The 27,968-nt window shown below is 45.9% G+C and overlaps 1 protein-coding gene across 4 annotated transcripts in view; it reads left to right on the top strand.

Annotated features, from left to right (window-relative positions):
- Positions 1–27,968, top strand: part of abr (ABR activator of RhoGEF and GTPase) — a 117,622-nt gene that overhangs the window by 20,062 nt on the left and 69,592 nt on the right. For 2 of the 4 annotated variants that reach the window (XM_018755343.2, XM_018755341.2), the window contains exons 2-3: positions 13,884–14,062; positions 26,434–26,532. In XM_018755343.2, the coding sequence (XP_018610859.2) occupies positions 13,884–14,062; positions 26,434–26,532 (278 nt within the window). Of the gene's footprint in view, positions 1–11,810; positions 11,827–13,883; positions 14,063–23,055; positions 23,257–26,433; positions 26,533–27,968 lie in introns of those variants that run through there. The other 2 variants (XM_029250795.1, XM_018755342.2) reach the window with 2 other exon arrangements.

Here is a 27,968-nt window from a genome sequence, read left to right as displayed (position 1 = left end):
AATTTTTTTTTTTTTTTTGTTCTGTGACCATGTGCTCAGGGTGTATGTGTCACACAGGCACTGTTCTGAACGGCAGTTCTTGTTGTACAGTTTAGTTTTCTGATATACAACCTGGTCCATATTATAGTATCTGAAATAGTTTGTTACATGTATAGAGTCAAACTAATTAAACATTTTCAAAAAAAGAATTTCAAAGTTTACAGCTTTCCTCCATTGTGTATGTTGATATTTTGTATACAGGTATCCCTTGATTTGAGGACTCTATCCAAAATTTTAGTATAATGACTGAAATAGCTTGTAATACCCAATTTTTGATTTACGGAACAAAAAAAATCTTTAAAGCATGTAAAAAAAGTTGCATCTTGTACAAGTGAAGCAGTAGTGCAATAATGTACTGTAGTTGTATAGCTGCATCCAGATCGCTCCGTCTGTTCGTGTGTCAGGAATGAGTGGGGCAGTATGGGAACGTATGCGATTCTGCTGGAGTTTCTGTTGGCCATGTTAGGTGTCTTGAATGGTTGAAAGAATGGCTGCGGAGACAGCAGAGCAATTGGCAGGAAACGTTTTGCTGATGGTTTTTTCAGCTATATACTGTACACAGTAACTCTGGTGCTGAAGTTTTCAGTGGAGAGAGAAAACTGCCCTGGGTTGCCAAGCATGGTTTGGAAGCAGCACAGCAAAGGTAACAACAGGTGTGAGGCAGTTTTGCATGGTTTTCTTACATGTACCTCACTTTTGGAGAAAGTAAATAAACAAATGTTTTACATTGTGCTGAAGTCAAGGGTTGATGGTTATATAGGTGTTTTGCAGTGTTCTAGTGATATTTGGGACAAATTGGTAGAGGTTTTTTGAATGGGCTGGGAACTCATTATAATTTAAAATGAGGAAATAAACTTTTGCTGTCAAATCTTGATATCCACACCATTTTGAGGAACAGATTTAGTAAATCAGGGGATATCTATATATTTGTATGCCTATTACTGCAGTTTGTGTCAGCACAATGTGGAATGTGCTGTAAGTTCAAGTTGAACTCCATGTCCTTTCGTGAGTCGCTCTCCAGTAACCATAGTAACTGAGGCAGCTAATCTCCTCTCTCCATGCCTATTCGTCTTCTCTAAGAAGTAGCTGCAGCATCATCTTGCACATTGAGAGCTGTGTCTGATTGCATGAGCCAAGGGTTATGCGCCATCCTGGCTTCACACACGTGAAGTCACCCTACTGCTTTTTTTTGTGTGCAGCCATTCGTTTTTGGCATTTTTTCTTTGTGGTTTAGGAAAATTTGTGCTTTATATAAGGCAGTCTTTTTGGGTTTTTTTTTTTTTTTTTTTTGTCTTGGCTGAATGGAAGCCTAAGATCTTGCTGACTAATTGCTGGGCTTAAGTGTGACAGAGGGAGTAGGAGGAGAGAGCTCTTTTAGGGCTCTTCCACAGCAATGGCCTGTGGGGTAATATGTTCACTCTTCCTTCTCTGCTGTCCACCTGCCAGCACTCAGTAGTGCTGTGGGGACCCAATAGACCTTGGTCCTGATGTTCTTTGCTGTTTGTGAGGTTCTCTGTGGATGGTTCCAGAGGGAGACACTGGTTCAAGAGGCTCAGAGGATGGAGGACATCTCTTACCCATCTGTGTTAGGTACAGTGTGTATTCAGATTCTTGTATGTGCTCAGATACATAGTAGATTGGTCTGCAGCCTTCCACAGGGAGCTTGAGTTTGCCCCCAGCAGACCTGTACCAGCTGTGAGTGTGCGGGGGATGGTGGCCAGCAGGACAGACAGCAGTGGGGTACTGTCACACTTGGTGAGTACTCACTCACGCAGTGATGGACAGTCCTGAGACAGCTCTATAGAGAGAAGGGTGATGGTGTGCAGTTATGGTCTCTCCATGCCTGTGCCTTAGGAGCTGTACCCATGATCTTTTGGGTGTAGAGTAGCGTTGTGATTGAAGGACACAGACAGCCTGAGAGACAGGGAGTCACACTTCCTGTGAGGGAAGCGCCAAAGTGTGGCGATCATTGAGCCTTGCATACAGCATCAGGCCTTTACACCCCAAACTGTAGTAGTTCAGTTACCTTCATGAAAAATGTAGCAGTGTGTTGGAAATGGTGAGTTTCAGCTTTGACAGTGTGTGTGTGGCAGCTAGGCGTTGCAGACAGCTCATGTTGGGCGGTAGTGTTTGTTAGGGTGCCTCCTGTTGGCATATCACAGTAACAGCTTTGTCCCATTGCGTTCGGGGCACTTTAACCCAAATAATCCTGTCAGTCAACACAACACTTCAACTGCAAGTCTAAGAAAGTGCTGACCTGACCTGAGCTGCAGCGTGCAGTGAGTGCAGAGGGTGTTGTGGGCCTTGTCTCTGTTAGACGCCCTGCTTTCTGGGTTTGCCACATGTGGGAAATGCACAGTGGTGTGTCTTATGAAATTTCAGTATATGACATGTCTTCTGGCAGTGTGCTTGTGTGTTTTTGTATGGTATGTGTGTGTGTGGCAGATGCATTCAGCTGTCATCATGGCTACCAGTTCCAAACAAGCAGCATCCTCCTGCTGAGCCTGCTGCTTGCAGTCCTGTGGGAGCCGCTAGAGATGTCAAAGCTGCCTGGGGGTGCTCACAAAGCTCTCAGTCCCCCCCACCCCCATCACCCACACAGAGCTGAGTAGTGGAGTGAAAGCACGTGGCTCAAGGGGGTCGTGTTGTCCCTCACCAACAGGGCAGTTCTCAGTTCATCCTGTCTGTATGCTTCCAGGGGTGTTGACAACATGGAAATGATCACTTCTATTGCCCATTTGCTCACTGGCTCCCCACAAGCGCCATGTAGTACAGTATAGACTCTGACCAGGGCTGTTTTCCTCTGGAATTCATCTGCACATGGAACCCAGAATCAGAAGTGATTTCCTGCTTGCACCTAGGTGTGGTGTTACTGTTTCTCTCACCAAAAGAGAGATGTCCTGTAGGCTTGTCCAGAATAATAATTTTTTGGGGGGGGAAAAAAAAAAAAAAAAAATCTTCATTAGCATTTTAGACTTGGTATTGGCAAAATTTCCTGCCTCAACACCCAGCAGACCATGAGCTGCACATGAGCTCAACTGCAGGGACCATAAAGAGTACTGTGACTCTCAGCTAGTCCCATGTGAAGGTTTATTAAAAAAAGGTGCTATTGTACCCTCCAGTGGGGACAGTTAGTCTCAGTATAAATGCGTAAAACAGTTTATTATCTTATATAATCTGGTATTTTAGGTTGCCTTCGATGAAGGGGTCAGCTCAAGATAAGGGTAACAATGAGTATCCATGGTTACTGTAGCAGTTGTCATGAGCCCTCCAACAAAATCTGTATGAACAAAACACATTTTGGAATTTCATATCCTGCTTTGTTTGTGTGCCCTCTTTTTTAATATAATGTCCTTTTTTTTTTTTTTCTTTTTCTCCACACTGAGGAAGCAGTCTTTGGCTTTGTACTGCAAAGCTGTGTTCTGAAATTGCACAAGCAGTTTATCTCTCAGCTTTTAATAGCTCTTTGTTTGGTTTTGTTCCAGAGAAATATACCGGTGAGCGCAAGGGTAGGGAATGGTGGCGATCACAGTTGGGTTGTTAACCAACCACCCCGCAGTTCTGTTCCTTTTGTCATCATGGGTAGGTTTCCTCTTTTAGTAACGGTTGTCCCTGCAGAGCTAAAGTGGCCACAGTCCCAATGGGCAGATGGCATTTTTTGGGTACTGTCTTCACTGCTTTGCTGCTAAGGGTGGACATTACCCTGTGTCCAGAGTCGTGATACCAGCACCAGCAGGGCTTGCTATTGGTTTAGTTTAACCTTCAGTCATAGTTCTCAAGCATTTCTTCACCTTGTTTTCTCTGAACACATGATGTGCTGTTTTTCACTCTGAAAATGGTTTGCTCTACAGTGAAGGTGAACATCCAGAGGCTTACCTTGTTGCCTCTCCTCAATTTGTAGGGTTTGTCCTGTGTATGTTTCCTGCCTGCATTGCGATGTCAGAATAGTACCTTTTTATCCCTGGCCTGCCCACTGCCATCTGCAGCATGCAGTGTAATAGTGGTGCTGCACGGCCCTGCAGTGTTGGCACACGGTCAGGTTGTTGGTGGGCACAGGTAGCAGCCTTGGAAAGGTCTTAAGGGAACAGAAGTGAGAGTGAGGTGGGAGACTGAATTGCAGGCCAGTGCTTGGCCACCGCTGATCTCCCGTGCCTCGCATGGTCCCGGGGAGTTTGGGTAATCACGATGTGTGGAATGGACACTATTAAAAGGGAAAGACTGAGCAGGGTTGGTGGACAGTGCTTCATATACACATGGCTTTTGAGGAAGAGCAGTGCTTATGTCCTTTTGCAGCTGCAAAGTTGGCTTCTCATGTAAGGTGTATTTTTTTTCTGCTTGTGAACTGGACCTTAACTTGGAGCAATTTAACATGGGTGTCCTATGTGATTCTGCAGTGTGAGCTCCAGCTCGCTCTGTCCCTGTTTACTAAAGAATAAATGTCAAACACACACTCACATGCACAGGCATGTGATTGAGAAACCTCCTCCTACCCAATCATTTGACCCCTTGTGGTTTCGCGATGCCCTTCCCCAATGTGAGTCTGATCAATAGTGGCTGTGGGTTACACTCGTGCACATAACATTTCAGTGTGTGGTTAATCTGAATGTTTGTGACGGGGGTTTGAGACTTCAGTGGGAAACAGTAATGCGACGGTGTCTGCCAGTCCTCTATAAGATGATCTCATTTGGACTTTACCTGTTGCTCCCATCTTTCATCTTTGGCTGAACCCTTAGCGGCTTTCCCTCCCTGAATGGAAGCCACACAGATGAAAGTCTAGTGTGACTTCAGAGTACATGTTGCTATACTTCTCAGGCACACAGCCCAACTCAGTTTGCTCTTCCTGCTCAACTCTGCACACTTTCCAGTCCTCCTGAAGTACCTAAATTCCTTTTGGGTTTTCTCTTCTCCAGTCCATGTTATGTGAATGTCGAGAGACTTCTTTTTACTCAGAGGCTTGGAAGGGCAGCAAAAAACCTAGTTTAATTTCAGGTGGGGGCTAGATCAGAATGCTTTCTCATCACAGGATGATTAGAAGTGGATATCTCTTTTATATTGGGAGCGAAGAGCCTGGACAGCCAATTTGGTGTTGAAGTCTTAAGGCTAAGTCTAGGAACTCCTGAATTTTGTCCTTTCAATGTCTTCAGCCTTAGATGTTTGAAATCATTAAGCTGTGATGACACAATAAATCAAATTGGATTTGACTTCCATAAAATATTATTTCCAAGTTCACCAGCTACCTGAGTCTTCCCCCAGATGAGCAGTAACTGTCAAACATATACTTTTAGTCTTGTTTATGTGTCTATTTCTTAAATCAGGTTCTTACCTTAGTGCCTCATAAGCCTGAAATGGCATTATCTCCAGTATATTTGGATGTGGTCTTCTTTTTCTGATAAGATGGTCAAATTACTGTATATTCGTGTAACAGTCAGCCCACATGTATACAGTGAGAACGTGAACACGGGTCCATTGTGTGTCTCTTCCCACTCGTCAGCGCTGGACTCCGGTGCCAACATGTATGCTGAGAGACTGCTTCCAATGACACATTTCAGTGAATTGATCCCACTGTTATGCAGCTTTAAAGCAGCATTTCCTTACCCTGTTCCATCAGTAATTCTCCACTCAGCTTAGTGCAGTTTGCATAGCAACCTGGCAGCATCACATTTAAACACTGCACCTGTAAATATTCTGCCTTCCTTAGGACATAGACACTTTTTACTGTTTCTGCTGGTTTCAGGAAAACTCAGTTTTGTTCACACACCCCTTACTTCTGGGAGTAATTTGTATAATTTGAATAATTGCACATGGATGAAGGTGTGTGTGTGTGTGTGTGTGTGTGTGAGAGAGAGAGAAGCTGGAGCTCCAGTTAGCTTTGTGACCCTCCTCTGGGGGCAGTGCTACAATGTAGGGATACTCCATGGTGTCAGTGGAGCAGCATCCCACATGACTTGACACTGGTGTGTGAATCACCTGAGACACGGGGGCTTTTTTGTTCCTCCATGGTGGGGCAGATTTGTCTTTGGGGTTGACAACACAATCCCTGTGTGACAGTAGACTATAGTATTGTAAAAAAACATAAAATGTATCTAGGAAACAGTCAGAGGGACTCACATGAAATGTCTAAACTTCATTTGTTTGCGTGGAGAGAAAGTGACATTACTGTGGTTACAAGAGGGTAAGAAACAAAGTACAGCTCTTTCCTGGGAAGGCTGTTTATCCTCTAGCAGAGAGATGTGAAGCTCTGGTATTGTGTGAGTGTGTGTGTCTCAGTCAGTCACAGTCCACCACAGGGCATTAGTAGTTATTGATTAGTGCCACAGATGAAGGGTGATCGCTGGTCCTTCACACACATTTGTCTGAACACCTGCAGCTTCCATCCATCTGACTCCAGCACCCTGCAGTGTGGCATTCTCCTCTCACATTACGTCATGCACAAGCTGTTACATAAATGCTGTTAACCACACTTCTGGTGTAAGAGAGTTTAATATGTGGTGTGGTCAACAGGCTGTTGGTCATTTGTCGTTTTTAAGGAGCTTGTAGAAGATGGCAGTGAGCTGGTCTCCTGTGGTGCTCAACGTGTCTGTTACATGAGCTGTTCTTGTGCACGCGCTGTCCCACATTGGGAACTGTTCTACGGGTGCACGAGAAAGCTTGTGCGCGTATGCGAGTGCGTATCCTGCCCATGCTCTCAGACTGTCCCTCCATGTGATTCACATGCTTAGTAGACCTCCCTGAAATCAGCAGTGATATATTTTTATATACCCAGCCCCATACACTCTTTCTGCTCTTTGCTGTCCTGCTTGTCCACTGGCCTCTCATCTATCCATCCATATTAATGGTATCCCATTATGTACGTTCCAGGTCATGATCGCCCACACCGGACTGGACATTCATTGTGACCACTACTGTGGTCCCTCAGCTGTGTGATCCCTGCTCTGTATGCTCAGACAGGTGCTTAAAGGCCTGTGAGGCTCCCTCAGTTGCTGGAAAATTGGAAACAGTGTTCCCCACAGGAAGATGCTCTGTAGCCATTTGTTTGCTTCGGGGGGCGGTGGGTGGGCTGGACCTGTACCTGTACTTCATGGTGTACACTGCTGAAGCATTTGGGGGTACTGCGGTGCAGCTGTGTTTTCATCCTCTCCTGTGGTGAGCACCATAAGGCTCAGTCTCCCAACTGGGAGCGTCAAACAGTTAAAGGTGCTGGGGTTAGTGTCCCACATGGAGACTGTAACTGGGGGAAATTAATTTTCTGACCAATGGTGCCATTTAGCACAGAGAGAAAAGAGGGAGATTAACCCTCTAACCCTAATCCCTGTGTGCTGCTCTCACACTCATTGATTGATCACACTTAGTAAAAGGTTAGTGAAGTGAGGCAGCTGGTAGCTTAGTGGTTACAGCAGCCTCCTTTGGACCTTAAGCTCACAGGTTCAATCCCCATCTCTGGCTGTAGGACCCTTAAGCAAGGTACTTGCCCCAAAGTGTTCCAGTAAAATTCCCAGCTGTATAAATAGGTAACTAACTGTAAGTAATTTAACATTTTAAGTGGTTTTCAAGAAAAGCCTCAGTTAAATGAACAAATACAAAGTATCCCTTAATCAGCCCCACTGCTAGCACAGAGAAGTGTGGTTCTTACATTTACATGTATTCACTTAGCTGATGCTTTTCTCCAAAGTGACTTGCAGTGTTAAGGTTATAATTATTCATCCATTTATACAGCAGGGTAATTTGACTGGTGCAATTTAGGGTAAGTACCTTGCTCAAGGGTCCTACATCCAGAGGTGAAGATCAAACCTGCGACCTTTGGAGCCAAAGAGACTAGCTGTAACCACTACACTTCCTGCTGTCATCCTTTGGTTGTCAGGTTCTTGTAGGTCTCTCCCATTGCATTTCTATGACAAACCGTCTAACCCAACTCTTAATGATGAAATGGTTTCTGGAGGGTTTCACAGTGCACATGAGAAGCCGGATGGGTTTTTGTTTTCCTTTGTGAGCTGGTGGTGGGGGCATGAATGCAAGGGGATCATCTGTCATTTTCCTCTTGCAGCGTGCTGTGTTGCTGTGATTTAGTGCTGCAATGGATGGCGGCACAGTATACTCACTGGAGTGGAGTAGTGCCATTTGTCATCCCATCAGTGGGAAGTGCAGCATGGAGAGTGGGGCAGAATGCGTGGGGACAAAGAGGGTTCCTTGGATGCGAGCAGATACACATGCTCACTCCTGTGGGCTGTGCTGTTTTTTCAGTATGGTGGGCCCACTGCTAAGGCAGTGTGATGCCATGAGAGAAGTCCTCAGTACCTCTGGGATTCGGGGCCCTTGCACTTGTCTTTACCTGTGTTGAGGACCAGAAGAGAGCGGTCATGTCCTGACCCATTACGGCAGCTTGTCACCAGACCCATTGCTCACTCTTGACCTTCTGCTACTGAAGGAGAGGAGGCCCAAGGCTTGTAGCTCCTACTTGGACTGTCCCCTGTCCATGACAATGTGCCTTCCTGGGTCTCTACCAGTTGAGTGCTCTGTCTGTAATTAGGCTGCTGGCGTTGACACACTTCGTTATCCTGCTGTAATGGAGTGTGTGCGACAGATGCCCCCTAGCAGGCCAAGCGACCGAGGTGGATATGGAAGAAGCAGCCTTGGCAGGAGATGGACTGACCTACCTCCTTCCCTCCACACCTCTCTTGCAAGGGACACAGTGTGGCCCCTGACATGGAAAAGCTGCGCTGCAGTGACATCAGTGCCCAGTCACCGAATGTTTATGTTCATTGTAGGTGTTGATAGAAATAAAGGTCAAACTGCTGTGAGGGGAACTATTTCTGTGAGGTTTGTGCTCTTATGTGTTGCTGTTTTTTTTTGATGTGTTGAAAACATTTCAAGTGTCCTATGATTTACTTGTGCACCAGTCAATATGACTGTAATGGACATATAAGACCTAAAAAAAAGACTTGAGTTTTAAATTGGCTTCTGCCAGCGAAAGACTTGTGGTGACTCCGGAGGTTGGGGCTGCCATGCTTGGCTTGGAGGAGGGGGGGGGGGGTCGTCCTGCTTAAATGCCAGTGCCACACTGGAGTTCTGTTTGTGAGGAATGACGCGGGCTGACAGCTCGGCACACGCCCTGTGCATCTTACCCAAGCTCCACCTTGCAGCACTCTTCCCTTGGAGTCTGTTCTGCCAAGGGCTTGCTGTTGGCCCCCATCAGAGTGAGCAGGAGCCCAGAAGCTCAGCACCAGAGCCCCTGTTGGTCCTGTGATGGGATGCTGCCATATCCCAGAGCAGGTACTGCTGCTCAGTTGCACCCCTCCAGGGTGCTGTGGTCAGTGGGCTGAGCCTGGAGCTTCTGTTTAACATGGTTACTCATTGGACTAGAGTGTTTCTGCTGCTGTGCTCTGTGCGTCCACACACTTATCTGCAGCGACAGACACTTTGACCAGATGAGATCCTGTCTCTGCTGTCTCCTGGACAAAAACACATGGCCTGTTCTCAAGAGGAACACTTTCCAGAAGCAGCCTGGTTCCCTCCCAGCCTGTGAGATACTGGACAGTTAGTGTTCAGAGGGGGATCATGTTGGCAGAGGCACGCTGACTGATGGAATGTGAATGGACATGACAGGCCTTCCAGCATGTGACCCTTAATCAATGAGGTTGAGAGGGCAAGGTGAACACACTGACTGAATGACCAAAATAACCGCCACAGTCTGGTCACAGTAGCACTGGTATGGAGCTGGGCTTTGGCGGTTGCACGATCAAGCATTCCCCCATCTGTGGACGGTTATTGGGGGGTTGTCACAGGTTGGTGTCAGTGTAGGGTGGCATAGCTGTAACATCTCACTTTTCATGAACCAGAGTCAAGGTGCTCCACATTATTTGCTTTTGTAAATATTCCAGCAGTTTCTGAAAGAGCATAACCTTTTATGAAACTGCATCAGCTGTTCTCATAGTTGATGTAAACGTGAGCTCCTTTTAAATGTGAGCTCTTTTTGGTGGCTTTCTAAGTTTGTTGTACCTTAATGAACTGGTGATGGTGTTTGCTGGACACAGTGGCCAGATGCGACAGAGGTGTTCTGCATCAAATTCACTTCATGAGGGCAGAACATCGTTGCCATGACTATATACCGCGCCCTCATCCCTCGTTTACGTGCGTTTGCTATATGTTACTCAGGGTTGGACAACTGAAATCATCATTTCAAACCCTGATTTAAATTAAAAAAATGAACCCCCCAATATATTTAAGGTTTATTTGGTAACATACCTAGAATAACTGTAAAGCAGCTTTTGATCACAGAAGAACTATCAGCACAGAGTAGTTAAATGAATAAAGTGAATGAATTAAATGACAAGTACTCTAGGATAATTGAACCAGTGTTGAATACACAAGTCAACTTTAAACAGCTGATGACATTAAAAACATGCCAAATTAAATTACACCACAACATTTGAAAAATATTAGTCCTTCATTCAAAGATACCTAGAGTTTTAGAACTAGAAGTATAGGTTTCTTCTGGCTCGCGTGGTTCAATGTTCTTGTTTACGGAAACATGAGTTTAGCTGCATTTTCTATGCCAAGCCTGTTCCTGCAAAGTTTAGGCTGGATTAGTCCATATGTGTTAAAGACACACTCTACGCCTGCAGAGGATGCTGTGATGGAAAGAAGCTGGTTGACAGCAGCCATGAGTTCCGCCTCAATTCCACATCGCTTTAAACAATTAAGGTTTAACAAGTCTAAACATTTTCAGGAATAAAACAAATATTTTGGTAACACACACACACACACACACACACTGACTGAAACTGCTTGTCCCGAGTGCCGAGTGGATCGCGGTGAACCAGAGCTTAACCCGGCAACACATGGTGCAAGGCTGAAGGGGGAGGGCACGCACCTTGGACACAAGCAGGACTTGAATCGCAGACCCACCACAGGGCAGGCCCTGGCCAAACCTGCTGCACCACTGTGTCCCCCGCCCCCATTTTGGTAACATCGGAGTTCAACATTAAATTTAAAAAAAAAAAAAAAAAACTGATTTAAATTAATTTTTTTTTTGTTTTATTTGAAAATAAAATCACCAGCTCTGGTATTACTGCTGTGTTTATCCCAACCATACATACATACATACATACATACATACATACATACATACATACATACATACATACATATACTCTCTCTCTCTCTCTGTTTAGATGCATGGCAGCAGAAGGGCCTGTCTCGGGGTACAAGCTGCTGTGTCCCAGGTTGGACCCTTCCCCCCACAGGTGCCCTCAAGCCATGGAGCTTCTCTCCCCTGTGGGTCTCATTTCAACCTCCTGATTCCTCCATGTGACTTATGCTGGGTTGTAGATGTGGATGTGTCACAGGGAGCTTTCCGGTTTCCCATCATCCACTAAAGACATTTTGACTCCATGAAGTTACCCGCCTGTTTTACACATGTTGAAGTTATACTCGTAGACGCCCTTTTCGGATCTGTTGCTTGATGTCCTTTCACGGACTGAGCGACTGAGCCCTGTAGTGTCACACGGGTAGGATATAGATGGTACAGGGAATTTGTGCTCTAGCTGTAGACCCGCTGAGCTTGCTTGTCCGTGTGTGGTGTCATGTCACTCAGAGGTCTCGTGCTTTGAATGGAAATTTGAATTCATTTGGGTAGAGGCATTCAGAGTGCAGCCATGTCACCGGTGGTGCGTGCATGTGTGTACGCTCATGTGCTCTAGTAGCCGCCGTTTGCATGGGACGACTGTGCACTCATGGCTTTCTTCTTTGAGGCTGCATGTATAATCCGCTCGCTTATGTCTTCCCACCCAGGTAAGGCCGACCTGCTCACTCTGCTCTGTGCATCTCTTTGACTTCAGTCTGTCTGAGCATTCAGGGAAGGGCATGTTGTTGTGTCAACATTTCTGTGAGAGATACATTACTGTGTTTGGTTTAAAAGTATGTTCTCACTAAAGGTGTTGAACGTCTCTAAAACACTCATGTACTGACAGATGATTTCTGCTTAGAGTGGTCCAATATGGTTTTGGGTATACTTGTTGAAGACAAGTATTGGGTGGCTTCACTGCCTCCCGTGAGGTCTTTAACCTATGAATTTGAAGACTGTAAATTCAGGGTAACGTTACTTTACTAATTGAAATGCTTCCAGTGTTGCATCATTTGTCCAGGGCTAGTTACAGTGCCAGATAAGTAGCCAGTTATACTCCGTCATACTAGGACCCTGAGGCTGGTCAGGAATGGACTGCAACTTTGACAGTACGTTGTAAATGAAGAGGGAGCACCGCCACATGAGTGTATCGGCAGGTTTGTTGTGCCCTCAGCAGAGCAGAGCCTCCTGTCCGCGATGCACTTTGACTCGATGCGCTTGGAACAGTGTGTTTCGCGCAAGTCAGCTTGACTGCACAGTCCCATCAACTGCATCGCCTTTGTCTTCTGCTCATTCTGTATTTGCATGTCTCTGAACTGTGGGCTGTTGGTGAGTGGTGCCTCTGTCAACATTCTTTATGCAGAGAAGGTGCTTTGGAGTGGTTCTCCTGCTGCCCTCTTGCAAAATGAAAATCAGTCTTTATCAAGAGCCCAACACTCCACGGGAATTCTACAATTTAACTGGAAAGTTCATCTCATGCTGATCTATAAAAGTCACTGTAATGTTCAGGAAATTGCTGTGCCACATAGCTGTGTGCTCCTGTATCTTAGGAAGTATGTGTGTGTAAATGAGAAAGAGAGGACCCAGCATCTCCTTCGTACTTGATTAAGGCTCGTGAACGTGGCCCTGGAAATGTCTTTAATAAAGCTGAACTCACTGATTGATGGTGCAGATGAAATGCCAGCCATAAACATAAAAAACACAAGTACTTGGTTTTTCTATCTGAGTTACTGTTGAAGATAGAGTAGCCTTTTTACCTGTTTTTACCTTTACGCCAGTTTTCATTTAGCAGGGTGGCAGGTGGAGGATGAAGTTGCTGTGTTTTTAGTGCTCTGCAAAGTCAAAGGCAGATATTATTGTACACAGTCAGTCTCTTCCTGGTAGTCCTATCAACAGGCTTTTATGTTTCTACTATCTTTTCAGTTAGAGCCCAACTCACAGGGTTTGGAACATACACACTTCTCACAGTTTCTCTTTTTACCTACATTTTCTTTGTTGCAGTTTAACTCCAGTTCCGTTATGTCTTCCACAGTAAAAATAGTTTGTGAACATGACCAACTGGTAAATGTCAGTCCAGAGTGTGGGATCTTCTTAGCTCCATTCAAATTCAGTGTTTCCACGAGGTGCACATAGTCTTTCATGCTTTGCTACAGGCAACGTTTTTACAGAACACACCCCGTTAATGAATTGAGGGACATTTCTTTTCAAGCTTTTGCTGATTGTGACTTGGTGGTAAAAGTAGCTTTGGATTTTTGAGCAAACAAGTTGTAAACAGACTTCCGGTCTCATTTGTTTCTTTAAGTTGGAGTACCAGTGTACATTTTTTATATAATAAAATTGTGTAGTGCTGCTTTTGCCAGTCTCCCTTAAGAAGCCTGTGGGATTTTGTGTAAACAATAAATGCATAAAAAATTACCTTTTTGTCTCTTTTCGTGTGATATATATAGCCAAATGAATTCCAGTGTAGGTTTGAATATAATGTTGTCTTTAATAAAAAAGCCAGTGTGTGAGTGAGCTGGGCAAGGTCTTCTACCCTCCAGTCCGTAGCTGCTGCTGTTTTAGTGCCACTTTATTTCCCCATATGTAGATGCAGTGCCTACTGTACATATTAATATTTTATTCCCCTCATACTTGTTCTACTTCTGCCAGGATAGGTTTTCTGTTGGTTTATGTTGCTGTTGCATCCCCCACCACCCAGATGCTCAGCTCTCTCTCCTCCCCCCAGACTTCAACTACAACACAGATGGCTACGATGGCGACGCGGCCGAGGACCGAAAGTCCCAGGATGGTTCGGAGACTATGCCCTTCATCGATGAATCGCCTACTATGTCCCCCCAGTTGTGTGCCCGCGGCCCTGACGGAGAGGCCGTCTCCCCTACTCCCCCTGAGGGACTGCTGCCTGGGGTGAGTGCCTGCACTGCTTTGAGGGAGGCAAGGAGAAGCCCTCGCTGCCATAGAAACCCAAGCTCTGCTCTGTAAGGAGCTCCTTCCTCTTTTGCTAATAATATGAATAATGTTACTAACAGAAGGAAGTGGTATCACTGGCTCAAGAGCAGAGGTGGCAGTTTGCTTCACAGTACAAGGACAGAGTGAGTGGTTTAATTTCTGGTTCTCATCATGCATCTACTCCACTTGTGTAGTGTTGCCCCTTAGGGCTGTACCCACGTGCTCTGCATGCCTTGCTGCCATTATTACAGTGTTTCCGCGGTTTGAGCAGTAGCAGTCATACTTGGGTGGTAGTGTGTTGGTGAAGAAGTGGTACCATGGTGTGATTCCCTCAATATTTCCTTAACTCTGTGTGAGGAGTCTCACTGGCCTCTGTGAGCCTCTAACAGGGGAGGCCCACTGGTCACGTGAGCTGTAGATGGTGACTCAGTGACGTGGGACTGTTACCATGGAGATGTCAAGTTGACGAGAAGGGCAATCTTGAAGTATGACAGCTGTAACCCTACGGAATAAACATTGGCGTTACGGAGTGAAGCAGCGGTTTGCTGATATTGTACAGTTAGAGGACTTTTAGGGACCCCTAGATCTGCCAATGGCATCGGTTTGAAGAGAAGATTTGTAGCCACTTGTTTCTCACTTAGCCCTTGTGAAGAACACAACTGTATCAAGGGTAAAAGGATTTTTTTATTTGCAGTGGACATCTGAGCACAGATGTCTGACTTTGTCAGATGCCCATAGCTGAAAGAACACTGTTGTGTGTTATGTTTATATTCAGGACACCACAAATGGGAAAGTGTGAGCTTACTTACTGATGGTGTATGTGCAAAGGGATCCCTTCATCTCCTCAGTAGTTAGATCTGTGAGTTACAGACTACTCACATTAGGGGCATGTGTGAGCTTATTACGGTATAACTACATAAATGTTTTGATGAATCTAGGTGCTGGTGTATGTCTTCTGCTGCAGCTTGTACAGTAGTTACAGCCTGGTTAGAATCAGAATGACTTTATTTGCCAAGAACAGTAACAGTTCTACAAACTTACCTTGGTGATTCTACATGGATTGGCTACATAATACACATTTACCACACAATACACACTTGTGACATTATATACACACATTTCTCCAAATAAACACACTCAGTGAATAGAAGTGAGTTGACACCAGCTGAGCGTTGGGCATGAAGAGCTACTGCCTTGCACTTTATAGAAGCCATTTTTCTAAGGGGAGTTTCTAGAATATGTGGTGGGCTGGGTGTGAGGGATGCTGTGGTCTTCACTTCTCGCTTGATGCCTTTAGAGATACAGGCCCTGAATCTTTGCCAGGCTACAGCTGGTGATCCTCTCCACTGATGAGGTGACACTGTAACCTGCCCTTGGACTTGCCTGATGGAGCACCAAGGAAGACAATATGGATTGGTCAAGGATTGATTCAGTGGTGGCTCTGTAGAACTGGACTATTACTGTCTGTGACACACTGAATTTCTTCAGCTGTCTTAAGAATAAAATTCTCTGGTGGCTGAAATGATGTTTCTGTCCCATTTGAGGTCCTGGGAGATTGCTGTGCCCAGGAGCCATTAGTGGTGTTGATTGTACATCCATTTAGAACAAGAGGGAGGTGAGAAAGGAGGTCGTTTCCCAAAATGTACAATAATTTAAATTTTCTGCACGTTGAATACTAGGTTGTCGACAACACCACTGAGATAATTGGCTGATTTTATTGTATAACGACCCATCCAGACTGGAGGTACCAGCGTTAAGGGTGGAGTCATCAGCAAAGTTCAGGAGTCTGACAGACTGGTGTTCAGAAGTGCACTCACTGGTGTACTGGAAGAATGGCAGAGGGGAAGGTGTAAACCTCTGGACATCAGTCTGTTAGCCTTGCAGTGTTCCAGCACTCATGGTCATGGGGTTTGACATACATTTGCCAAGCTGCATGTACCATTTCCTGTCCGTCAGGAAGTCATTGATCGAGTGACAGATGGAATCAGGGAGATTTAGCTGGAGGAGAATCATCTCTTGATTTATGAACACTCTCTATTCTGAAATCCGGTATAATGCCTCCTATCTTTTGACACCCATTCTTCGATTTACGGAAAGAAAAATCAGTATAACAAAGTTTTAGTGATGTCTGGGGAAATTGTGTTTCCAGCCCATCTGAAATCCATTATTTTTCCCATTTAAAATAATGGAAGATACGCTCTCTGTATCTGAAAATTCAGTGTTCACGGTTTTCTGGAACGCATTAGTTTTGTAAATTGAGCACAACCTGTTGTTTCTCCTGAAGCACACTTGGGATGATGGTGTTTTAATGCAGAGTTCAAGTCCGCCAATAGGATGCTGATGTGATCCATTACATTGGAGATGTTGAAGAACAAAGTGCAAACCTATGTTTACTGCACCCTCCACCTGTCCGTGTGCCCTGTGTTCAGACAGTGGGGGGGGGTCTGATGAAGGGGTGGTAGTACATTTCAGATGGGACAGGTTCTCCATTATTCCACATGTTAGAGGTGCTGGTTCATTATTTCACGAAACACTGGAGATAGCCGGCGGGTTCAGCACCTCTCCTCTTGTTGAGGTTCTTAAACAGTGACGGGGCACAGAGGGTCCAGTCTGGAGAACTTATGTTCTTCAAAATATTTATGAAGCTGATTTGGTACTTTGGCGTTGTCTGCCTTAAGGTGTTCTTTCTTACAGCGCGTAAAATATGTCGGAACCCACTCTACAGTGTTGTCCATCACATTTACATTTATTCATTTAGCTGAAGCTTTTTTCCAAAGCAACTTACAGTTTTAAGGTTACAGTTACAACAACTACAAGTTTACAATTCTTTACCCATCTATACTGCTGGGTAATTTTACTACATCACGTACTTGAGGGCACTCCAACCGGTAGAGTCCAAGTAGTCTTGTTGGTCCCTCTGTAGCTGCACTCTTCCACATGTTCAGTTTCCTTAACAGGCTTGTCACTTTTATTTTTTGCCTCTAAGCTGGACTGAGATAAGCCAGTGTGTGATCAGTTTTTCCCCAGGCACTGCAGGTCATACCATCAGAGTCTTGTGATGGTGATCCAGCATTTTTTCTTTGCGGTTTATTATAATTCCATGTCGGGAGGGCGAGATGTACTGGGAGAATGGTTATTACACTGTTACAGCAGTGTTTTTGTAGATGGCATCATCAGCTCATTACACCAGTGTTGATTTTGTATACGTTGTACATGCAGAAGCAAACACCTCCACTGATCGTGACACTGGCAGAATGCAGGTGCCTCCACTGATACTTCAGGAACAGTGTCAGTTCCAATTATAATACAGGCCAAATTGCACTTATATCTGCTTCATATTATAAAATTATCCACTTTGTTTGAATTTGTTCAGAGATAATGGAAATACTAAATATATTGCTAAAATCCAAATGGTATATTCTATTATTATATACACCGATCAGCCAAAACATTAAAACCACCTGCCTAATATTGTGTAGGTCTCCCTCATGCTGCCAAAACAGCTTTAATCCATCAAGGCATTGACTCCACAAGACCTCTGAAGGTGTCCTGTGGTATCTGGCACCAAGACATTAGCAGCAGATCCTTAAAGTCCTTTAAGTTGCGAGGTGGGGCCTCCATGGATCGGACTTGTTTTTCCAGCACATCCCTCGGATGCTCGATCGGATTGAGATCTGGGGAATTTGGAGGCCAAGTCAACACCTTAAACTCCTCGTCATGTTCCACAAACTATTTCTGATCATTCCCTTGACAGCTGCCATTGTAATGAGATAAGTCAACTTTGTCACTTCCACAATATAGTGGTGGTTAGAGCTACTGCCTTTGAACCCATAGGTCACAGGTTCGAGCCTCACCTCTGGCTGTAGTATCCTTGAGCAAGGTCCGTCTAAACCGCTTGTCCCCTACGAGGGTCGCGGGGAGCCGGAGCCTAACCCGGCAACACAGGGCGTAAGGCTGGAGGGGAGGGGACACCCAGTACGGGACACCAGTCCGTTGCAAAGCACCCCAAGCGGGACTTGAACCCCAGACCCACCGGAGAGCAGGACCCGGTCCAACCCACTGCGCCACCGCACCCCCCCTCTTGAGCAAGGTACTTACCCCAAAATTACCCAGCTGTATAAATGGGTAAATAATTGTAACCGTAACACCATAAATTGCTTTGGAGAAAAGCATCAGCTAAATGAATAAATGTAAACTGTACCCTGGAAGATTCACATGGAATCATGAGTATTTTCTGAGCAGCAACATGGCACAGTGATTAGCACTGCTGTCTCACAGCACCTGGGTGGTGCAAGAGGACATGGGTTCGATCCCCACTCAGTCTGTATGGAGTTTGCATGTTCTTCCCGTGTCTGCGTGGATTTCCTCCGGGTGCTCTGGTTTCCTCCCACAGTCCAAAGACATGCTGTTCGGGTTCCCCTCTAGTGTGTGAGTGACTGAGTGTATGTGTTCCACCGATGTATGGCTGAGTGACCCATTGTAAGTAGTGTATCGTGCAGTGTCACCTTGGTGAATAAGGCATGTGGGCTGATAATACTACATAGAGTTCATTAGAAGTTGCTTTGGAGAAAAATGTCTGTTAAATGTAAATATGTTTAGAACATACATCAGAGTGAAATAGCACTTCTCCTGGACAGTAACACAATAACTCACCCTAAACTAAAACACTAGAATAAAGTCGTGATGTAGCTGCTTCCATAAATAGAAATGTAAACAGATTTTAAAGTGGTAGTGCAAAAAAGTGAGTTTTTTTTCCTGCAATAATTGTTTGGAAAAGGGGGGAGTGTGACCTAATGTAGGGCGATGTGGAATCTATTAAAGAAATACAGCAGCTATACTTGGGATGGAAACCAATTTAAGTGAGGTTTCAGCACAGGCTGTCAGGGGTTTGAGAGGACAACTTCTGCAGACCGTATGAAAGTAGCTGATGTCCTTCCTGATGGGGGGGGCAGGGGTTTAGTTTTGGTGGTCAGAGTTCAGAATTCTGGTATGTTATGGGTGATACAGAGTTCAGGATCCTGACAGCTTGAGGGAAAAGTATGTTGCACAGTCTTTGTATAACAGTCATTGTTATTCACTTTACCTGTCAGTGGTTTTAATGTTGTGGCCTTGATCAAGGGTACTACAGCAGGAGCGGGGTTTAAAACCCAAAACCTTCAGATTGTATGAAAGGAGCCCTAAACACTGCAGTGCCTGCTGCCTCCCCCAGCCAAAAGACTGAAGTGAACAGCAGTAAGAAGTGGGGTGGAAACTGCACACTGTGCTATTTGTAGATGTATGGGCGTGTGTACACGTTGGGATGCGGAAGCAGGTGAAGTCTTGTCGCCATCTAGTGGCAGAAAGACACAAGTACAAAGTATGAGTCATTACTTCTGGCTTGGCTTAAAAGTGCAATGCTGAGCTCTGGTGTTGTTCCTGAGGTATGATGGAGCCACTCTTCCATGTTGGAGACAGATATATATTGACATATACACATGCATATAATATAATACACCTTTAACCTTATAGTACACCTAGACCAGATGGACCGATAATTATTTTGCTCTCTTCCTGTTTCCGATGTTGCTCTCTTCCTGTTTCCGATGTTGCTCTCTTGCACCCTGGTATCAGTCTCTCTCTCTCTCTCTCTCTCTCTCTCTCTCTCTCTCTCTCTCTCTCTCTCTCCCTCCCCCCCCCGGCTCGCTCTTGCGCGCACGCACACACACACACACACACACACACACACAGAGGTGTGATCCTTAATCTAAATTGATGTAAAATTAGATGATGCAATGCCATTCAGAAATAGCGTGATATGTGGTTATAATATCTAGCTGTTAGGCAGTAGTCACACCTTCTGTGGTGTGGGGCAAATGTTTCTTCTCGGCTTTTTCTTTAACTGGTAAGTTGCAACAACCTTTGTTAGAGCTAAACATGTTTATTAAAGTGCCCAAGTGTGTGAGAAAATGGAAGTACATGAGGTGCAGAAACAGTATACATCTACACCACTTCCTTGTAAGAGAGCAAACAAAACCCTTTAAACTGCATTCCTTCCTTTTTGTAGGAAGAGCTGAATCATCTACACCAAAAGGCGGTATCGATGATACAGACATGAAACGGGTAAAACATGGATCTACCTTAAATGACACAAGACGTTTACATAGATTTGTGGAGGAATACAATTTTCCTTTATATTCAGCAATTCATGATTTCCATAACATTTACATGTATTCGCTTAGCAGACGCTTTTCTCCGAATCTACTTACAATGGATTCAATGTAGTATTACTAGCCCACACACCTTATTCACCAAGGTGACTTACACTACTAGATACACTACATACAATGGGTCACTCATCCATACATCAGTGAAACACAGTCTCCCTGTGTCACTCACACACTATGGGGGAACCTGAACAGCATGTCTTTGGATGGTGGGAGGAAACTGGAGCACCCGGAGGAAACCCACGCAGACAGGGGGAGAACATGCAAACTCCACACAAACTGAGCAGGGATCGAACCCACGTTCTCTTCCACCACCCAGGCAATGTGAGGCAGCAGCACTACTCACTGTGCCACCATGACGCCCCATTAACTGTAGTCTCATTAACTGTAGCCACTAATAAAACCAGTTCTTGACAAACTTTCCCAGCTTTCTTTTCCCATTTCCATCCAGCTGAGCAAGGGCAACACTGAAGGAGGCAATATTTATGACCACCTGAAATGTCACTTTGCTCTTTTACCAGCCCTAAAGGCAAACAGTGCTGTTGAGTAAGTACAGGTGTAATAAAGCATTATACAGATGTAACAGGTAGAGGTCAGGGTTTGTGTTTGTGTATGACAGGAGAAATATGATATATGCACCCACTAACTGTGAATGGAAGGAGTAATTTTCTTCTTGACCCCTAACTGGAACAAACCTGCTCTGTCACACTATGCACTCTTACCCTCTTACCATGTGTCACAGAGTGCTTCCCTGGCCCCCAGGTGCTCACGCCACTACCCAGGTACACAGTGCTTGAAGTGCCGCTCTTCATGCTGATGCCACAGCTGTGTCTGGACAAGCATTTCTCATGTCTTATGTGTGTCGCCCGCCTCGGGCAGTGTTCTATAGTAACCATGTGTGGCAGGCATGGCCACGGTCTGCATGGCATCGTTCACTTGCTACACTTATTCATAGTTTTCTTCACTCACCTTTTTCTGTCTGTCAGCTCACTGCGCTTCTTCGCAAGGGCTCACTTGTTCTTCTGGGATTTTGGTTGATGCTCACAAAATTCTAAGCAGCCATGAGGAGCTTCCCCATGGGATGGATATGAGTGGTCCTGGGCAGATGTGCCAGCGTGTTTGTAGTGCTAGGCCCTGCACACACTTAGTGATGGACACTGACGACTGTTCCTACACAGATATGGTCCAGCACTACTGTTTGCTGAGAGTACTTTGTAGGCATGTTCATTATTAGAATTTTTTTTTTTTTTGTGATGTGCAGTGCCGATAAGTTAATTCTGTGGAGGAAATCGTGGAATTTACTAGTTTATTTTTTATTTCTAAGTAATGTCTTTTGTATTGTCTTATTTTATATACCAGCTTGTACATGATTCTTTTCTCCAGAGCTGCCAATTCCCATGATTGCTGTGGACTAATGCAGTAAAAATGACTATGCTCCCTAAATGGGTAAGTGGTTGTAGGGACCTTTGGATAAACGCACCCTGAATATCTGAGCAATGACCATCATTTGCTGCCTCAGCAGTAACACACACATTGATTTTGGTGTATGTGTGAACAGTGCCAGTAAGCTAATAGAGTTGTGTGTGTGTGTGTGTGTGTGTGTGTGTGTGTGTGAGAGAGAGCGAGCGAGCGAGCGAGCGAAAGGTGCAGTCTTTCCACACGAGTCCTCTGCTCTGTGTGTACAAACCTCACTATGACAGTGAGCAAGGAGAAGATGTGAAATATATAAAACCACACAAACCACAGCTCATATCTTACTGAAAACATGGAGTATCATACGTTGTATAATACGCCACAGTATTAAACCTACTCGTTGTCATGGTAACGGATTGAAAGTAAAAGCAGAGTGAGTTTCCTGTTGTCCTTGTGTATCCATCCAGGTTTCCCATTAATTTGTCTGTGTGTACAAGCGTGTCTGGGAGGTGTACCAACAACCTATGGTCAGGGCAGGACCTGGACAAGTCCCAGCACACACCTGGGTGATATTACTGACAATGTGTAAAGCAAGTGTTGCTCAGAGGACACATGTCCTTGTGTAGCCGGGCTGCCTTGACACTTTCATTTTGTCTAATCTGTGGAGACCTGTGCTTCTGCTTACATTTACATTACATAAATTTTCTTTAATGCCACTTGGTGTTAAGCAGTGTACAATTGTTTTACACATTTATTCAGCTGGCTAATTCTTCTGGATCAATTTAGGGTAAGTACCTTGCTCAAGGATACTACAGCGGTATGTGGAATTTCAACTGGCAATCTTTGGATCCAAAGGCAGCAGCTCTGACCCCAACAGTACACAGTAGCCCAGCTACTTGCCACGTGTCCCCTCCTCTCAGCGCTCGTAAAGCACCGGGAACAGCGAGTGCTGTGTTTGAATCTTCAGCTCTGTGGTCGAGTGGGTCCCCGTGTCCCTGCGGAGAACCGCCGCCATTGAACTGGCCTGCACAGGAAGAGGCAATCTGAGGGGTGTGAGGGGCCAAGTGCGGGGGTAGCGGGGGTTCATTACGGTTATCACAGCAGGAAGAAGGGGAGAGTGTGTCCAAACCCCGCCCTGCCCTGAGTGGGTGTGTCCTAGTCTGCACTTGAGTGGGTGAGAGAGAGGGAGAGAGAGAAGTGGAAAGCTACACAACCGACCGCCCTTTATGGGTGTGCATGAATGTGTGTTCTGCTTTTGTCTGTGTATGGGGGGGGGGCAGCTGAGGGGCGGAGCCTTGTCGGGCTGCGAGTTGCACTTCCACCAAGACTCGCGGGCCCAGATGCCACCGATTTCGCCGCCTCAGGTCGCAGGGTGTGTGACAGCTGGGGGGATCGAGCTGCGGGGACATGGAGGAGGACGAGGTCATTGGCTTTCTGGATAAAGTGCTGGAAGATGAGGATGGGTGTGACAGCGGGGAGCTGGACTTGGAAAGTCCCCTGAGTGCCGAAGAGACCCTGGGCCTCAGGCCCTTCAAGGTGAGCACAGAGTTGAGCGGGTGAGCGAGCAGGGCAGCACTTTCTGGCCATGTGCACGCACACCAACCATTACGCGCACACTAAAAATAGTGCGGTGGAAAATATGAAAAGTGTTGGCTTTGTGGCGCCACCTGCGCTGCGACTTGCCACCCTTGTATCTCAGGGAAAGTGCAGCAGCTCTTACAGGAGGAAAGCTGCACTAAAGCGCTCGGTCACAGCTGGTGGTGCGGTGGTTTCATCAAGCTGTTCGTCTGATCACAGGTGGACTGCAAAACAAAGCAAATGGTCCTCGGAATGGGACTCTCATGAACTTTTCATTTGGTCGGTCTTAGCCTCACTTCGTTTTTACAAGGCTCACAGGGCTGTCCTTGTCCTGCCATCTCTTCCCCTAGTGGCGGGAATCCCAAAAGTGGCCCGATGGCTCATGGATAGGGTCTGCTCTGTCACTCATGAATTCATGTTTGTGTCTGAGAGAGATGGTGGGTTACTGGGTGAAGTGTGCTTCATTAGTTCTAGAACAGTCAAAACTGGTGAGGATTTGGAAGCTATAGTGAGAACCCCCCTTCCACCAGACCCTCACCAAGGCATGTATCAGAAGGGCAGCCTGCACAGAGGTCTGTCCATTCCATGTGTGTCTCAGCATATCCAGCTAATGCAGGTGCTCGGGGTGCCTTGAGACTGAGCGAGCGCACAGCCTGTCCCCTCATGGGGGAGTTGGAACGTCCAGCTCTGGTCCAGTCGATCTCGCACACAGACACACCATGCGCTCGTTTACATGGTGTTCAGTGCACCCAGGTAGGCTGGACACCCCATTGTTCTGTCCTACACAGACCCAGTCAAAAGCAACTGAAATGCCAACACGCTTCCTGAGCGTAACACTTGTGACTCCTCTGTTTCCTTGTTGCATCCTCAGCTTGTCTAGAGAATGTCATTGTTAGGGTCACAACAGTGGACGAGGAGAGTTGTGTCAAAGAGAGCTGACACCCCGGCGTGAGGTCCTCTGATATCACCTCCACTCCTCAATCAAAATGAATTAACCTGCACTGCTGCACTAAAAGGTCCTGTCTTGTTAATAATTAACTTTAATTATTAGCAGTTATGTATCTGAAGCCTGTCTTCCAGACAACTTAAACTGTTGCATAACCAGCGTTACACTGGTGTACCCACTAATACAGCACTGTCTTTTACTTTGTAGATTGGACTAGATTGGGTACTGGAGCAGGTGGGCCTTTTGACCTGTGAGAACTGGGGTTGCTAAGGCACCACTGTAAACACTGTGCTACCTGCTGCACCCAGTGAGTCTGTCAGTTCGTGTGGATAACACCAGATGACGATTTCCCTCTTGAGGAGAGTGGAGTTAGTGTGGTGGGTCACTGAACCAGTCTCTCCTCACCAGGGTGCTCCCCACACTGCAGCATTGTATAGAATATGCATTTGTTCACACCAGTTAGTGCTTTTGTTGTCTTAGCAACCATGATTCCAGGCTGTGTGTGACTGTGGCCTGTCCCTGGGTATTTAAAGAGCACAGCCGTATGTCACATGTACATGGTGTGAACTTCCCATGCTTCTATAATGTACTTTAAGGCTGTTCAGTGTGACTGCTGCCAGGGTCTGAATGCCTGCTGGACTCCAGTCTGTGAACTTTTCCCCAGAAGAGCCCACTCTCACAGGCACAGATGGCCTTTGGACTGTGTTTAAGGACTGTACTGTATTCTCCTCACGGCTCGGACAGTTCAGGTACAGGTGAAGCCTCCTTTCCCCAAGGGCCCAAGTACAATGTGTCTCCAGTGTGTCGGTAGCAGCACTTTTCTGCCCCTACCCCCACCTAGAGTAAATAGTTTGTGGTGCAGGTGGTATTCTGTAGGTCACCTGGAGTCCCACCACAGACAACAGGAAGGGCAAGGCAGAGCCACATTTATGAAGAATGACCCTGAAAATGGGCACTGTCCTGTTTGTTTGTGTGTATGTGTAGGTGGACTCCAGAGGCTTCCCTTTCTGCATCATTGACTTTTACACCCGGCTGCCCGCATGCTCTAGAAACTGCCACCATGCTATGTTAACAGGGGTTCAAGGAAGGTGGCTCCATGATGACTCTGAACTTTGATTTAGAGAGTGCATCTCCATTTGGTGCAGGAGCTGTCCTGTGCAGTGCCATATTTAGTACATGTGGTCACAGGGGTTAGACTTCTGTAGGTGCCACTGTTACCACATAATTGCAGTACACCAGTGGAACTCTAGTTCACATTTATTCCTTTAGTCATTTAGCCTAGTACTTCTTGCAGAACAACCCATAGTGTTAAGCTACCTACAACCATTCGGTAGTTTTACTGGAGCAATCCAAGATATGTACTACAGCAGGAGGTAGGATTCCAATCAGCAGCTCTGGCCACTATGCTGTCACTGCCTCCTTCTTACAGCTTCATTGTTTCCACTTTGCACTTGATACCATAGCTACCATGAATTTGTCTGTGTGGGGTCTGCATGGTGTGGACGCTGGCTCTGAGGAGATGTGCCTCCACGATGTGAGGGAAAGGAGCGTGCCGTTGGGTCACTGTTCATCCCTCCTTCACAGTGTGCTGATGTACCGAAGTGCTAAGTTATGTTCAGTGTACGGAGGGTGGAACATGTGCTGATAAAGAATGCGTTGTGGCTCATCTACAATGGAGGTGGAAGATGCTTCCTGGGTAGCTGGGCCAAGATGAGCCACAAACAAACAGTCAGTTTGTAGCCATATTGTAGCTGTGGTTCCAGAGAAGGTCTTCTGGCATCTAGATGAGCTGCTGTGTAGTTGTCATGTCAAGGAAGAAGCTTGTGCGAAAGCTGTTATCCCAAAATACCCTTGGACAAAGACAGCCTTCTTGCTTCTCATTTCCATTTTCTGTGCATCTATGGACACCATGACACGACCCATAAACTGTAATTGGTGTCAGCTGGCAGAAGACATTTCTATAATTACACTTGCATTGAATACATTTCAATATGTACTTTTTATTACTGTCCTGTCAGACACTAGATGTGCTCATGGTGGTCCCTCAGGTTTATCTGAGGTCTTTCCAATCCTGCATGAGGGACATCCAGCCTAGGCTGACTATTACTGACACAGCATTATATTGGTATGAAGGACATGTACATCATATGTGAGCATGGCTAAAACCTCTCTCTCTCACTCTCTCTCAGGGGGACACTGAGAAGGGTCTGGAAATGAAGAAGCTGGTTCTCTCTGGGTTCCTGGCAAGCGAAGAGATCTACATTAACCAGCTGGAAGCCCTGCTGCTGGTAGGTTTGCCAAGGCTCATTAAGGGTGACCTGAGAGGGTTGCAGAGACCCGGCTTTGGATGGTTTGTACATGAAAAATCTATTCGTTTCTATGCACAACCCCTCTTTATAAAATCCCTTCTCTGTGAATGGCAGGATCACTCTGATGAACTTCTCCCATGAGAAGACAGGTCTGCCGGGCTGTCCACTTCCTCTTGCAATTAGTGAGGCAATTTCCTCTGTGCTTTTTCCTGTCTGAATGTGAAATTCACCATGTGCAGCTAGCATCCAGCCTACAGTGAAATGTTTCTGGAATTCCGGTGACTTTGCACCACAAATGCGAACACTGAGGTGGTGAAAACTTGTATGCTTGACTTGAGAATGCAGACATTTGAGACCAGAGGTATGGACCATAACTTTGTGTTCCGTACATAAAATCAACCTGTTTAGGCACAGAAATGAAACACCCACACAGATCAGAATTCTGAGACAGATTTGCAGTGACACTACTGGAGCTTGGTGCCTGCAGTGATACATGCTGCTTGTCCACTTCCAGCACATGTCCTCCGTGGTTTAATGCTGTTGGTGACATCTCTGCTCTCAGTCACCAACTTTGCTGGGTGAACGGTAAGAACCTCTTTTGAACCCGTATACGTGTGAGCGTTTTCTGCTCTGAGGCTCCTCCTACTGAGAGCCACTAAAACTCCTGATCACAGGGAGCTCAGTCTTTAGTAACTGATGCTGGAGACCCCCATTGTCCTGCTTGGTAGTGTGCAACTATAGGAACACCATGGAGGTGGCAATACCGTTTCCCATTGTGCCCCATCTGCACTCGCATCATTTCACTGTTCACCCACTAATGTCACGTGTGTCCACGGCTTGAAAAAGACTTTGAAGGATTAGTTTATTTTTGAATTACAGTGCACTTTACTTTTACCAGTGGTTAAGGAACCTGACAGAAACTTAAACACATACCTTTAAGAGATTTATATGATTTATGGTGTCTATTTCTTCATTTAAGAAGGTAACACTGCTGTCACAACAGAGCAGCTCAGCTGTGCATTGTGTGTTAAGCACATGCTGTTTGGTTGTTTGGAGGTTGTCAGCATTTGTCACTTGTTGAAGTTGTCAGCACCTTGCTGTTGCTGCTGCACTCCTGGCCAGTGGCAGGAAAACAGTGTGTGAGGAGAAAGGAAGGTGCGGTTGCTCTCTTCTTCCCTGGGGCTGGCAGCTGTGAAAGGGTTCTGTGTGCATCTGTTCTTTTCTACACCTGTGCTGAATGGCTTTCAGACTTGGTGGAGGAGTGCTGCAGTGTGTTCCTTCCTTCCACACAGCACTATCTGAGGATTCTTCCCTAGCATGACTGGACAGGCCCTGTTTTGCACACCATCCTCTGCACCATCACTTGTAGCGGACTGGATCAGTGCCGTCACTGCGTACTGCCGTGTTGGGCTGAG

Source organism: Scleropages formosus, chromosome 4 (assembly GCF_900964775.1).
Source record: "Scleropages formosus chromosome 4, fSclFor1.1, whole genome shotgun sequence".
Classification (NCBI taxonomy): domain Eukaryota; kingdom Metazoa; phylum Chordata; class Actinopteri; order Osteoglossiformes; family Osteoglossidae; genus Scleropages; species Scleropages formosus.
The sequence above is the reverse complement of the archived record's forward strand: the minus strand, read 5'-3'. Positions and strand labels throughout refer to the sequence as shown.